Source organism: Myodes glareolus, chromosome 4 (genome assembly GCF_982192425.1).
Source record: "Myodes glareolus chromosome 4, mMyoGla1.1, whole genome shotgun sequence".
Taxonomy (NCBI): Eukaryota; Metazoa; Chordata; class Mammalia; order Rodentia; family Cricetidae; genus Myodes; species Myodes glareolus.
The window spans coordinates 22,299,787-22,313,532 of record NC_142029.1 but is presented as its reverse complement, the minus strand read 5'-3'; the positions used below and the strand labels follow the sequence as shown (position 1 = coordinate 22,313,532).

The window sequence follows — 13,746 nt, the reverse complement described above, 5'->3', positions numbered from 1 at the left end:
CTGACTGCGTTATAGTTTTTAAAACTGTTCAATTAATTTTGGCTTGAGATTAGAACATAATTTCCAGTAATTTCTAAAATGTCCCTAAACACACTTTTGTCATTTTGTGTTATGTATTTATGCAAAGTAGCATTTTCAACATTGATAACTATAAAATAAAAATACTGATCAACTCTGAGAAAATATTGACAATGTTCTATGCCCTACAGTATCAATATTCAGCAAGGACTTAATTATTCTATAAAAATGAACAAGCATATAATCTTATTAGCATATGAATTTGCTTTCATCTTTAGTAAGTGGTAAAATTATACATATACCAAAGAATTGTTTTAAAACAAATTTGTGATTTATTATGACTAAAACTTTGATTTGTATAACTATTTTATAAATACTTAGAGTTATATAAAAAAATTCTCATGGGAATAGGGGTGACAAGCAGGAAAAACTTTAAGCCATCCTGTTCTAAATCACCCAGCATATTGCAGATCCATTTAAGGCTGAGAGATAGGATCTTTCCTAGTTCAAATCTCTTCCTTGCTTGCACACTTCCAAGTTATACCCTGCAACCATTTATGAACAGGTGGATTGGATATTCTTAAACACGGTCATTCACATTTCTTCACATTTTTGGTGTTTAGATAAATTTTCCTTAAAATTGTACAAGGTGCTACCTTCTAAAACCCCTTGAATTCTTCAAGCATCCAGTACCTTTGCACTATTTTATTTACATGACATTTTAATGGTTCCCCTTCCTTCCTTCCTTCCTTCCTTCCTCCGTCCCTCCCTCCCTCCCCCTCCCCCCCTTTCTTCCTTTCTTTCTTGGTTTTTCAAGACAAGGTTTCTTTGTGTAACAGCCCAGGCTGACCTCGAACTCTCTTTGTAGTCTCAAACTCAAAGAGCTCCACCTACCTCTGCCTCCCTGCTGAGTGCTGAGATTAAAGGCGTGTGCTACCATGCCTGGCTCTAATGGTTTTATTTTTAAAAGAAGATTTTCCCTATAAAAATAATTACTATTATTTATGGATTATTGGACCAATGTTATGCATGTTCATGATCTTATTTCAGTCTTGGAGCAACTCCAGCATATAGGTCTTTTTTTTTTTAACTCTAGTTTGACACATAAAGAAATGGGCTCATGGAATCTATGTTATATACGAGTTCATATATATACATATAAGTAATAGAACTGGATTCAAAGCCAGAAGTACTTGACTACCAACTCCCAGCACTTTCTTGGGTTCCATGCCTTCATCTCTTTAACAGAATGTAAACTCGGTGTAGCTGTATAACAGTAGGCTTAGTCTAAGGTTCTAATATCCCATCCTTAGTCAATGGCTTTTCCATGCCCATCTTCACCTTATAAAATCCTCCCATGCCTCGAAATGCACTTCATCCCCCACTTCATCCCCCACTTCTTTTCATGATAATTATTCTGACATTTATTAAATGCTTACCATGTCCCACATACTATCACAAGTACTTCACAGTGCATTATCTCATTCAGTCCTCACAGCATCCCTACGGCTGGTACTGTTACACTCATCTTACAGATGAGGAAATGGAAGCTTCTAAAAAATAATTAACTTTAATATAATTAAAATAGGTGGAAAGAGAGAAGAGAGAGAGAGGAGAGGAGAGGGAAGGAAGGGTGAAAAGGAGAAGAAAGAGACGGAAGAGAGAGAGAGAAAGGAGAGAGAGAATGAGTATGTTTTGTAGGTGCTGTTCCCACTCCTTGAAAGCTGAAACATGGTGTATGAGGCTTGGTGTGTGCTGACCATCTGGCTCCTTTCTACCCTGCTAGATATGAATAGAATTCCTTGTTGAATTGAACGAGACCATCACAGGCATTGCAGAGCCAGGTCCACCTAGTCAAATTAGGATTTTTTAAAAGTTTGAATTGGAAAAGGAATTTGAATCTTGCTGTAATTTTCAAATATTTTCTGTTCCTGAATGCTTTCCAAAGTGTTGGCAGGAACTCTGGTAATCACTGTAAAGCATATGTTCTCAAAAAAGGATCTGGGGGGAGGTTTGTGGAGGGGATCAAATAAAATGCATTTTTCCTTTGGAAATATTGAAAGCATTGCCATATTAGGAGTCTATACAGGGTCTATATAGAAGAGAACACTATGGGGCTTTTTCCTTCATTTTTTTGTATTGATTTTCCAGACGCTTTAGTGTTAAACCATGCCAGAAGTGTTGTGGAGATGAATCACTATTATCCAAAGGCCTCTAGCCTCTTTTCCTTCTGACAGAAGGATAATTCCACGTGGATCAAATAAATACAGATGTGTGGTAATTAGTTCTATTCCCAGTGAGCCTATTTCCAACACACTAAAGATGTGAGCGGTTATGGAACCTCACCCCAGCAGCTTTTATCAATTTAAACCGCTAAACAACAGGATAGGTCATAACCCAGCCTGCTATTAATAATGTATTTAGTATGTACAACATTACAAATTGGGGTAGGGGCTTGAAAAAGACGCCTTTTAAGAGGGGTGATTTGATTTTCCTCCAGAAGCATCACATGTGCCTGGCCACTCACCTGATGTACAGTCCCAAAGCAATCAAAAGAATCAAAAATCTCATCCAAGGAAAAGAGGCCTACATCGTGGGCGGGCTCCTCCACAGAGATGATTTAGCTGTGGCTGACATGCTGAATGTACCCATCCTGGGCTCAGAGCCTGAGCTGGTTCACCTTTACAGTGCCAAGTCTGGAAGCAAACGGATCTTTGACAGTGCCAATGTGCCAATGCCTCCTGGAATATATGACATCTACACTTACCAGCAGGTATGTAGGGCGGCTCTGCTCAAATATCTTCTATCACCTTGACATTGTACAACTTCAGGTAATCTGGTTCCAGTCCTGCCCAAGAAGACTGTGTAAATGCTTGAGTTGCTCTGAAGAGGGCTACATTATACCTTCATGTTTGTTTCTCGTCCTGTGAGCTGAACCCAGAGTTTTTCACATGGTTGGTAAGTACCATGAGGTTTTATCCTCATCTCTCTTTTCACTTTTGAGACAAAGTTTCACCCATGCTTGTCTTAAACTTATGATTCCCAAGAATCTTTGATTACATGTCTGAACTACCAGGCCTAGAGGCCTTATTATAGAAATTACTACAATTTTCAAAATGTTAACCTTTTGGATTAAGTTACTAAGTGCTGCTAAAATTAATAATCAGGACTAATCTATCAGTATTTAATGCTTTAATATCTATTAGTTCATCATCACATTTGCCATTCAGTCATTTAACAGGACCCTGAAAACACAAGAGTCTGCTTTGGCAAAGAAGTGGGTTTGAAAGCTTTGGAGAGTGCTTGGCAAGACTGCAGAGTACTGAATGCATCCTTGACTCTCATAAATGCTTTGGCTCCTCAGGAATGGCTCTGAAGAGAACCTAGCCCAGAAACAGGAAGTGAAATGGCCTCAAGAATAAAATTACTTCCCATTTCCCCTTGGACCCAGTCTGTGGCCCTGTATTCCCTTAGCCTCTAGAAATGGTTTCCTTCTGAGTTGACTCTAGCAAGTATTCTCCCATTTAAATGCCATCTGTTTACATAATAAAGAAAATCAAAAGACAAACTGCTGGCTGTTAACATTTCCTAACCTCTATTTCTGAATTTCTCTTGACCGGTTCCTTGTGCCAATCACAAATTATCTCCTTTCCCTTTTTCTTGGAAAGTTAAGGAGCCATAAACGTTGAGGTAGCAAATATAAGGGTCAGATTTGGGGATCTCTCTTGACTTCAGTTGCTTGGTCAGGATGCTTCTCACAGAAAAGCCACTAAGAACAAAATGAAGCCTTTGAGAAAATCATACTTTAGAAAGCCTATTTTAAAGACACTATGAATTCATCAAGCTTCCTTGAAGTGTTTGTCTTGCTATAGAGAGTTCCTGGCCAACAACTGGCTTACAGCAGAAACACAGCCTGGGATTTTAGTTGAGGAGATTTTAGTGGAGAGACTTCCACTGTCATTAACTTCCACTGGAATTTGAAGGTACCTAGGTAGATTGCTTAATTTTGCTTCCTAATAGAATGTTTTGGCTGACAGACTTAATATGGGAGAAATAGATTTTTAAATGATACAACTGAATGCACATACTACACTAAACAATCTTCATGTCTTTAAAATGCAGGTGTAATGTGTGTATTGAGTCTTAGTTCCATCTTCATTGATAATAACACAGGCAATCTATGCTCTGAAGTGTTTTAGAACTTTATATATTAATTGTAGTTAAAGGTATGGACACATTTAATACTGTACAAACTCTGTCTAGTTCTAGTATTTAGAAGTAGGACTAAAACCCTTCTCATAGGCCTTCAGATTTGAGGGATGTTATTTGACATAGAGTATGTATCAATGGCATAGCAGTAAGTCAAGTTGTATCTGAGTTCTATACTTGTTTGGAAGACATCTGAGGTCAGCAAGAACTAAAGCACCCCATTGAGACTTTTCCCGATAGTAATGGCTCTACCTAATCAATCCGAGTGTATCAGTATTTTGACTCTGCAGATGGTGATGAATCAATCCTGACTTTTTATCGATGTGCATTGCAAATTTAGAGTGGGTGAAAGCTGTGATTATTTTAACTTAGGTTAACAAGTATTCTTGGGTCTTAGTTGGATTTTTACAGTAGTAATTTTTCTGGTTCTGCTCTTCACCAATATAAAATGAATCACAACTAAAATTATATTACATTTTTTAAAAACACAAAAAATGATAAATGTTTGGAAGTAGCATAAAGTCATGTGGTTTATGACTGAGTTTTTTAATCTAGCACAAGCACAGTGAGCATTTCCTGTTTTGATCCATAAAATAACCATGTAAGTCCCTTTCTGGCATGTGCTCTGTATGAAATATTGACAGCTTTGGTTAAATAATCAAAAATGGCAATGCTTTTTTAAAGCACTGTTCAATTTTCACTTAAAGATAGCACATAATTCTTCCAGCGGTGTAGTCTTTACAATACTATTGATCGTTTTCATTACTGTGGGGATCCTGCCACAGGCACCCATTTACAGGACTCTCAGATGCAACAAATAATAGGATTTGGAGGAAACACATACTAATTCTGTTAGTATTGGAAGCCTCCAAGTATACAGTATATCCAAATACACAATTTTTAAAGGCTATGCTGAAACATCTTTCCTTAAACTAGCAAAATAATTTTTAGCCAATATTAAGAGACTAAACAGCACTTCTTCGTCTATAACTTATACACAGTACACACAGATCACAGCAAAAATATAATTCAATATAGAACATAGCTAACTGGAGAAAGAAGGAATGCAACCTTGGAAGACACAGTAGGAACCTCCTCCTTTGGCTGTGCTCATTAGCCATATGGTATGTAGACCAGAGCACTTATCATTTAAACATCTAAATTATCAATAAATACTATTGATAATCAGAGAGCTGAGACAATTTCATTTTTACCTTTCTTGAATAAGCCATAGTTGCATGAGCTTTCTGGAAACCCCAAGTGTGGCTATTTCGGTGTCTCTTCTACACTGCCATGTCATGTAGCATCCCCTAAATCATTTGCTAAATAGACACAATTCAGGACAACATTGTGCCTTTAAACAAAGCCGTTCTAACTTTGCAGTTCCTAACCTCAGCAAAACCATTAGTTTTCAGTGCTTGCAAATGTTTTAGTTTTTTTTTTTAAGTCCATTTGGTAGTTAAAAGAATAGATGCATAATTTTATGTCAGCTTGACACAAACTATAGTCATCTGAGAGGAGGAAACTCAATTGAGAAAATGCCTCCATAAGATTGAGCTGTAATCAACCCTGTTAGGCATTTTCTTAATTAGTGATTGATATGGGAGTACCCAGCCCATTGTGGGTGGAGCTACCCCATGCTGGTAGTCCTGGGTTCTGTAAGAAATCAGATTGAGAAAACAATAAGGAACAAGCTAGTAAGCAACACCCCTCCTTGGCCTCTGCATCATCTTCTGCCTCCAGGTTCCTGCCCTGTTGGAGTCTTGTCCTGACTTCCTTCAATTATGGATAGTGAAGTGGAAGTGTAAGCAGAATAAATCCTCTCCTCCCCAAGTTGTTTTGGTCATGGTGCTTCGTCACAGCAATAATAACCCTAACTAAGACAATAGAGAATAAGAATATTACTGTCCAGTATGGGTTTCACAGTCAAGAATAGCATGGTAGGTACAGGAGACAGTGATTAGTGTTGTTCTGCTGCTTTCTGGGAAGTACAGACAACAACGTCATGTTGTGATCTAGTGAGCTTGTGTTCCTCAAAGCTATGATAGAATGTTCTTACATAGAATTAGTAGTCTTGCTACAAAGACTTTTGTCTGATTCAAATGCAACACAAATGACTTACTGACTTGGAAGTAAGTTGTTTCTCTGACTCCTCCTCTGGCCTCTTTCTACACTTCCTCCTTCTCCCGCTGTCTGCAGGCTTGGATACACAGCCGCATGAGAAGGGAATGAGTGTAGGGTTTGGAGTCAGAGCAATCTAAGAGAAGCCTTGCTCTGCCACTCAGTGCTGTATGATCATGGACAAGTCACTTAAATTAGTCAGCTTCTACTTATGTATTAAAGATGTATGCGACAAGGCCAGTTCCTACTGAGTGCTCTATAATGTTAGTTATTATTGTTTTTTAATTATCATTTTGGAATTAAAGTATGGATTTCTATTCCTTAATTTTTCATCTATTTAAGCCCAGTTGTTGAAAGTATTTATTGTTTCATATCAAATGCCAGGCACCTGACATTCCAGGAAGACTGTTTCTACAAGTGGTTTTTGTTGTTGTTGTTTTAAGTTGTAGGTTTTTATTCCTTTTTAAATCCTAAAAATGGAATCTTTTTTTCCAACGTACTATTTTCTTGATTACTTGGGAGTTTCACATAATGTACCCTGATCACCTTTGCTTCCTAGTCCTCCCAGGTGCACGCTCGCCATTGTGATCTGCACGTGTTTTTATCTCGGTTATCTCTGTCTCTGTACACATTCGCTATGTCACAATATAAGCAGCTTGGCCAACGGGCCAAACAAGTGTATGTTGATGAGGAAAAATGTTTTAGACATTACAGCACTTATTTATTTTAGGTTATAGTATTTAAAAGCTCAACCAAGTTTTCAGGACTCTAATTTTATAGTCTTGACATTATTAAAAAATCATTTGAAGAATCAGTAACTAAACACCCAAGTTGCTGAGAAAGAAAAGTGACAGTTCTCGGGTTCAATTACAGATGTCTGAAGGTTCTCTTCTTTTCTTCCTCATTAGTCCACATAATAATAGTCTTTCAATTTCTCACAAATACAAATGCATTTTAAACATGACCTTTATCCCATTGGCTAGTGATTTCTTTATATCACACATCACTTCAAACTTCTTGAGATTTGTCTAGTGAGTCGAGGGCGCCTAATGAACAGACTATGTAAAGACACACTCAGCAGCACAGCCGAGCTGCCATGGCAGAGAGGAAACATGCTTTATTGCTGCTCTGTACCTTTGCCCACAGATGCTAGAACAGTTGAGCCAATTGGTGACTGATCACCTGCAAATCCGACGCTGGGTCTTTAAAATGAACATGGAATTTGGAGGAAACGGGACAGCATTTTGTGACATCCCTTCCCACCTAAAGTGCTACAAGTGGGCGCTAAAGGAGAGTGACAGATACGGCCATGAAGACTGGAAGAAGAAGTGGGCACAAGTGAGTGTTCAGTGGTGACTTGCGCCACGGCTGTGGACAGTTAGGACATGCGACCCTTTCTCCCAGACTCAACTGTCATCTATCGCAGAGCCTTTCCTGGGCCTTCGTCCTCACGTACAACATGAATGGACGTACTGGGTCACTTAACTGTCCATTTGGGGGCCCAAAACATTTTTTCACACCTTTGAACTGTTTATGATACCTAAGAAATGACTAAAAAGCCATATTCAAGTAGCACTGGAAATCTTAGCATCTGCCTTGGGCAGAGCCTGTGCTTCTGCCAACTGTTGTGATTGAACTAGCCATGTGTGTATGTGTGTGTGTGTGTGTGTGTGTGTGTGTATACGTGTGCATGTGTGTGTTTAATGAGAAATTCTACTAGCAAATGGAGGTCCCTGTAAGCTAATGTAAAACAGCATTCTGTTAGAAGCCATGTTCCTGAAGATAGATACTCTGAAATCTGTCTAACTACAAGTTCCTGTGAGAGGCTGAGAGGCCCCAGAAGAAAACTTGCAGCAATAGCTGAGTAGTAGGCTGAGGATCTTGGGCTAGGAGTGGAGGTGTGTAAACCTTTCCACATATGTTGTTGAAATGAATTATACAACCTCAGTGTGTTCCCACGGATTACTGTTTAACCTGATCTCTAAACACTTTTCCATTTTATCCTTATACCCAGCTTCTCTTTACCATACCACCCTGTTTTACCTGACCTACTAGAAAAAAGAAAATTGGCAGGCAAACTCCTTATATAGTCCCTTTCCTCCCAGCATGCAAAGCGGTGGGTCTTGCAGTGATTTGCATCTGTTTTGCGCATCCCACTACAGAAGTCTATGAATCAAGTCGCAAGTGATGGAAAGGCAGGGCACACTGGTGGGAGCCACATTATTCCTGGGCAAGTGAAATGATGAATAAGTCTAGAGAACAGTCAGGAGGGAGAGTTCCCTTTGACAAATGGGTCGGTTCTCCCCATGATCTATTCCGGGCTTTCTTCCCCCTCCAACAGTGAACGGACTAAATGCAGTACCTGTCATGGCTAGCTCTTTACATATTATTTAAAGGATACTAAAGTGAATTACTCTTCTAGAAAAAAAATAAAGCAAAGAAAATGTATTTAATTTTGAGGCCAATAGAGGTTTCTCTTATGTTCTCTTTGAACTGGATTTTATCTTCTTGAAGCAAAGCTGTCGAGTTTAAACCATGAAAAAGGCTAGCACTTTTATTTTAAAGACTCGAAATACCAGTGTGTACAGTGTTTGCTGGCCTCAGCATTTCAAACCAATCATTTTAAAAGAAATCCCCTGATATTAGACTATGATAAATTTGAAATGTTTGACTTTGAGTTTTAAAAATATTTACAATACTGACAGTTGGCTGAATTGTGGTTAGAAACCTCACTGTAGATTATTTAATTTCAATTATTTTAAACTATGCCATTTTAAATTGTTACCAAATACATTTGGCACTGTTGTTAATGTTATTAAATTTGAAATTCTTAAATAATTAATGGTCTATTTAAATCATTAAAAAAAATCTTAAACAGGGAAAAATAATTATTCAGAAATCCTGTTATAATGCAGGCTTCATGCTTAGCTATGATGTATGAGAAGCCAAAGCTGAAAATGAAGATAAGCCCCCATGAGCTCCCTTCCCTCGCTCAGGGACTAAGGACAGCTTATGCCTGCAAAGGGGAGCCCTCCTCAGGGTGGAGGTGAGCTGCGGGTATCTGCTGAGAAGTTAGGGCTGGAATCCACCTTTGTTCCAGAAGACCATTGTAACAGTGCACATCTAGACATCAAAGCGTTATGTTATGAGCACAGGCGTGTTTTAATGTCCTATTACAGTCTGTAGACCTGTTCCTTTTGATAATGAAGATGTTGTGTTATCAAGCCTAGCCGGGCACATACAAAACATATGCTGGCAGGTTATTAAAAATTTCAGCTTCTTGATGAAAGACTATCCTGCAGGCTAAGAGTCCAGAGAAATACTGCATTCTGGGAGAATTACTAGAAATGAGGATATGACTGTAAGCACTAAATTATGTTAATACTTACAAATAGCATCATTTGCATAGCAGTTTGTGACACGATGCTGTGATTTCTTTATTGGTATGTCATGGCGACAGATGAAAGCAGTGCAGTGTACGGGGTGGGAGCCACTCTGTAGTCTTAGAGGTAGACAGTATCCGGTGTAGGCATTAATATATAACACAGATCACCTCTTTGTCCACTCTAATTTTGACATGAGCTTTGGCTGGTTGCAGCCAAGACTTGAAACAAAGTCACAGGAGTCACCAGATGCTAAAAAGCCATAGTCACCTTTGAAAATTCAGTATCAAGCTGTAGGAACCTCTGGAAAAGCAGAAAGGCCACAATGGAAACAAAACATGAATTTTCATATTTTCTTGTAGGCCGGTAACAAGGCTCTGTCTTTCATCCTATTGGCTAATGGCACCTGCTCTCCTTACTCCACCCACTGGATCCCCCTAAACTCAGTTGTGAAGTACACAGTGCTTGCAAAGGTCTCTGAATCCACTTGCACAAAAATGCAGATTCCTTGCCTCTGAGTCAGGGTATTTGTTTCAGTTAGTAGGAAGGCAGACTAAACAAAGGCACACTTGCGGGAGAGAAGCCTCCTGACCCATTCCCCTGCCACAGGCTGTGAAGCCCAGCTCTGCTTTCTGTGCTACCAGTCTTTCTTGTGACTGTCTTCTAGTTTGTTGATGGGCAAATCTTCCCTCTCTCAATTCTGGTGCCCTGTGGTGACAATGATGTCACTGGTGATGGTACTCAGAGAGCAGCTTTCTGTGGAGCAGCTCCTCTGGGTAAAGAGTGAAACTGGATTCCTCTCAGCTTTCTCTGTGCCTCCCTTCATTGAACCTCTGCTGTCCTGGAGAGTCTGGGATATGGATCTTGGCATTGCTACTTTACCACTTAATGGGAGAAAGGAAACTGAACTGGCTGGCTCTTGGATAGTACTATTACACATTGTTATTTGGCTGTTTGTAGGAACAACGTGTTTTTTAAAGATTTAATTTTTTAATTTTATGTGTATGAGTGTTTGACCTGCATATATGCCTGTGTACTGTGTGTGTGCCTGGTGCCTGTGGAAGCCAGAAGATGACACCCTGAACCTGGAGTTACAGATAGAGCTATCTTGTGGATGTTGAGAACCGATCTCTGGTCCTCTGCAAGTGTAGCAAGTGCTCTTAACTGCTCAGCTATCTCTCTAGCCAGCAAGAACAGTTGTATTTTTTCTTTTTATTTATTTATTTATTTATTAAAAATTTCCACTTCTTCCCCGCCTCCCTTTTCCCTCCCCCTCCCCACCTCCCTCTCCCTCTCTAGTCTTAAGAGCAGTAGGATTCCCTGCTCTGTGGGAAGTCCAAGGTCCTCCCCCCTCCATCCAGGTCAATAAAGGTGAGCATTCAAACAAACCAGGCTCCCACAAAGTCCATGCAGTAGAATAAAAACCCAGTGCCATTGTCCTTGGCTTCTCAGTCAGTCTTCATTGCCAGCCACGTTCAGAGTGTCCATTTTGATCACATGCTCCATCACTCCCAGTCCAGCTGGCCTTGGTGAGCTCCCATTAGATCAGTCCCACTGTCTCAGTGGTTGGATGCACCCCTCGTGATCCTGACTTCCTTGCTCACGTTCTCCCTCCTTCTGCTCCTCATTTGGACCTAGGGAGCTAAGTCCAGTGCTCCAATGTGGGTCTCTGTCTCTATCTCCATCCATCGCCAGATGAAGGTTCTATGGTGATATGACACTAAAACTCTAATTAACCCAATTAAAAAAATGGGGTACTGAACTGAACAGAGAATTCTCAACAGAAGAACTTCAAATGGCCAAAAGACACTTAAGGTCATGCTCAACCTCCTTAGCAATCAGGGAAATGCAAATCAAAACAACTTTGAGATACCATCTTACACCTGTCAGAATAGCTAAAATCAAAAACACCAATGATAACCTATGCTGGAGAGGATGTGAAGTATTTTTCCTTAACCTTTCTTTGTACACTCCTTTGTTTTACTTTGTTAACACTTTACTGTGTTAAGACATTTGGTATTAATTTCAGCATCACCTGAAGGGAAAGATCCTAATCCAGGGTATCCAAACTTGGAAGGCAGACTAAACCATAATTATTATTCCATCTTCTTAGAGAACTAATAAGTTAGGGAGCAAACCATTACAGAGGAGACCTGCCCACCATGATGCGCTCAGAGCAACTCCCACGGCTTCTGTGAAGCCTTCCTTGGAAGCAGTAATGAGAGCCATTTGCAGACAGCTGACCTAAGTGCCTCATGTAGAACATGGTCTGGCTTTATTAGGTGAGCTCAAAAAGCCATTGACTTGTCACCACAAATATCTAGTAAAGTTAAAATATAATGTAACATTAAAATATAAGAATATTAAAAATATGTCTAACCAAATAAGTGTAAAATCACGTTTCCCATTGCCATCATTTTCCTGAATTAATTCTCAAATGTGTATCATCTCTCATTGCCACAATAATTGTAAATATGCTAATCAGACATAGGATCTTAGCCATTTACCCTGCTTATTCATATTCATCACAATTAACAGCTGCATGTTACTCTATTTTATTGATTAATTCTAATATGCTAAATCATTCACCTGTCTGAAAACTTAAACTCTTCTCTGATTTTGTTTTGTTTTGTTTTAAATTGTGAACCAGAGAAAAGCTTTGTTTTTACTTTTAGTGTGTGCCAAAAGCAAAAACAAAACAAAACAAAAACTGTGTTATTGTTTTCTAGGAGAAAGCCCATGAGTAGAATGCTGTATGAAGCAGGAGAGCTTCGGCTTCTGTTGTATATGCTGCATTTGTAAGAAGGGGTTAATGGCTGCCCAAACTACTAGCAGAGCGCGCAGAACAAGGAGCTGAGTGCACCTAAAGAGACTTTCTGAACTTCCTGGAGAAGCGCCCCTCACCTTAGGTCTGGCTTTGTGGCCCATGTCATGCCCTGCTTCTCTGGCAGACTTTCTGCTCTCCACAGACTTTCTCAAAGCACAGATGGCCCCAGACCACAGTCACTACTCTGGAGTACGTCCCTTTTCAGAAGGCAGGTGGAGGTGAGGAAAGCTGTCAGTATGCATAGCTCAGCTGCAGAAGGGAGGGGCCTAATCAGGAGCCCCTAGAAAACCCAGCTGCCTCAACACATGCATACCTGTTAATGTGCACAGTTGACAAAAGAGCATTTTATATGTTACCATTTGCCCCGTCATGGGGATATACACTTTGGTACCTTTCTCAATTTAATACATTGTCATAGTCATTTGAGTCTGCCTACACATTATCAAAAAGTGTCGAATAGCCTGCCTTCACAACCAGATGCAGCATTAAAAACATGACGAGCAATTTCTTTTTTTGCATAAGCCACCAAAAATTTTGGTTATGTTTTTACTTATTTTTTTAGGCATAATTCAGGTTTACATGGTAAACATTTTTAAGCAGAAAAAGAGTTTAAATGGGTCAATCTGAGGCTGAGAAGTTAGCTACTGAGTGAACACTCAGGGTAACTGAGGGGTAGTTGGCTTCACAAGGTCCCATTGCTCTGCCTCCCTTAGAGCTTAAGAGAGAATAAGCCACAACTAAATCACCAGGCTCTCTAAGCTGCCATTTCTTTATCTGGAAACATAACAGTTCCACCTGTCTCATGGGGCGGTGATGAGAATTAAATGAATCCTGTAAAATGCTAGCAATATTCTTAGCATATGAAAGTTTAAGACATTGTTGCTTTTTATTATGGATATTAATTAAATTTCTTATATAAGAAAATACAAGCAATACCGAGTTAGTAAATACAAATCAGTTGTTCTTTGGCAATTGAGAAGAAGGTTCTTTAGAAGGCTTTTGTAGCCTTAAAGAATACTGTAGCATGCTTCAATTATCATTATACAAGATACTATCAAAAAATTCAGAACAGTTGATCCAATTGTCCCTATGCTATGATTTTCCCAGTGAATGACTTTAAAAGAATAGCCCTTGATAGCAGTCTGGCCTCTTTCCATTTGAAAGTAGAAAACAATGTGTATATTAGAG

At 39.3% G+C, this 13,746-nt stretch overlaps 1 protein-coding gene across 3 annotated transcripts in view; it reads left to right on the top strand.

The window, feature by feature from the left end:
- Iqch (IQ motif containing H) overlaps positions 1 to 13,746 on the top strand; it is a 198,180-nt gene that overhangs the window by 109,734 nt on the left and 74,700 nt on the right. For all 3 annotated transcript variants that reach the window (XM_048424152.3, XM_048424148.3, XM_085689214.2), the window contains 2 exons: positions 2,519 to 2,791; positions 7,495 to 7,686. In XM_048424152.3, coding sequence (XP_048280109.3) covers positions 2,519 to 2,791; positions 7,495 to 7,686 — 465 coding nt within the window. The remainder of the gene's footprint in view (positions 1 to 2,518; positions 2,792 to 7,494; positions 7,687 to 13,746) is intronic.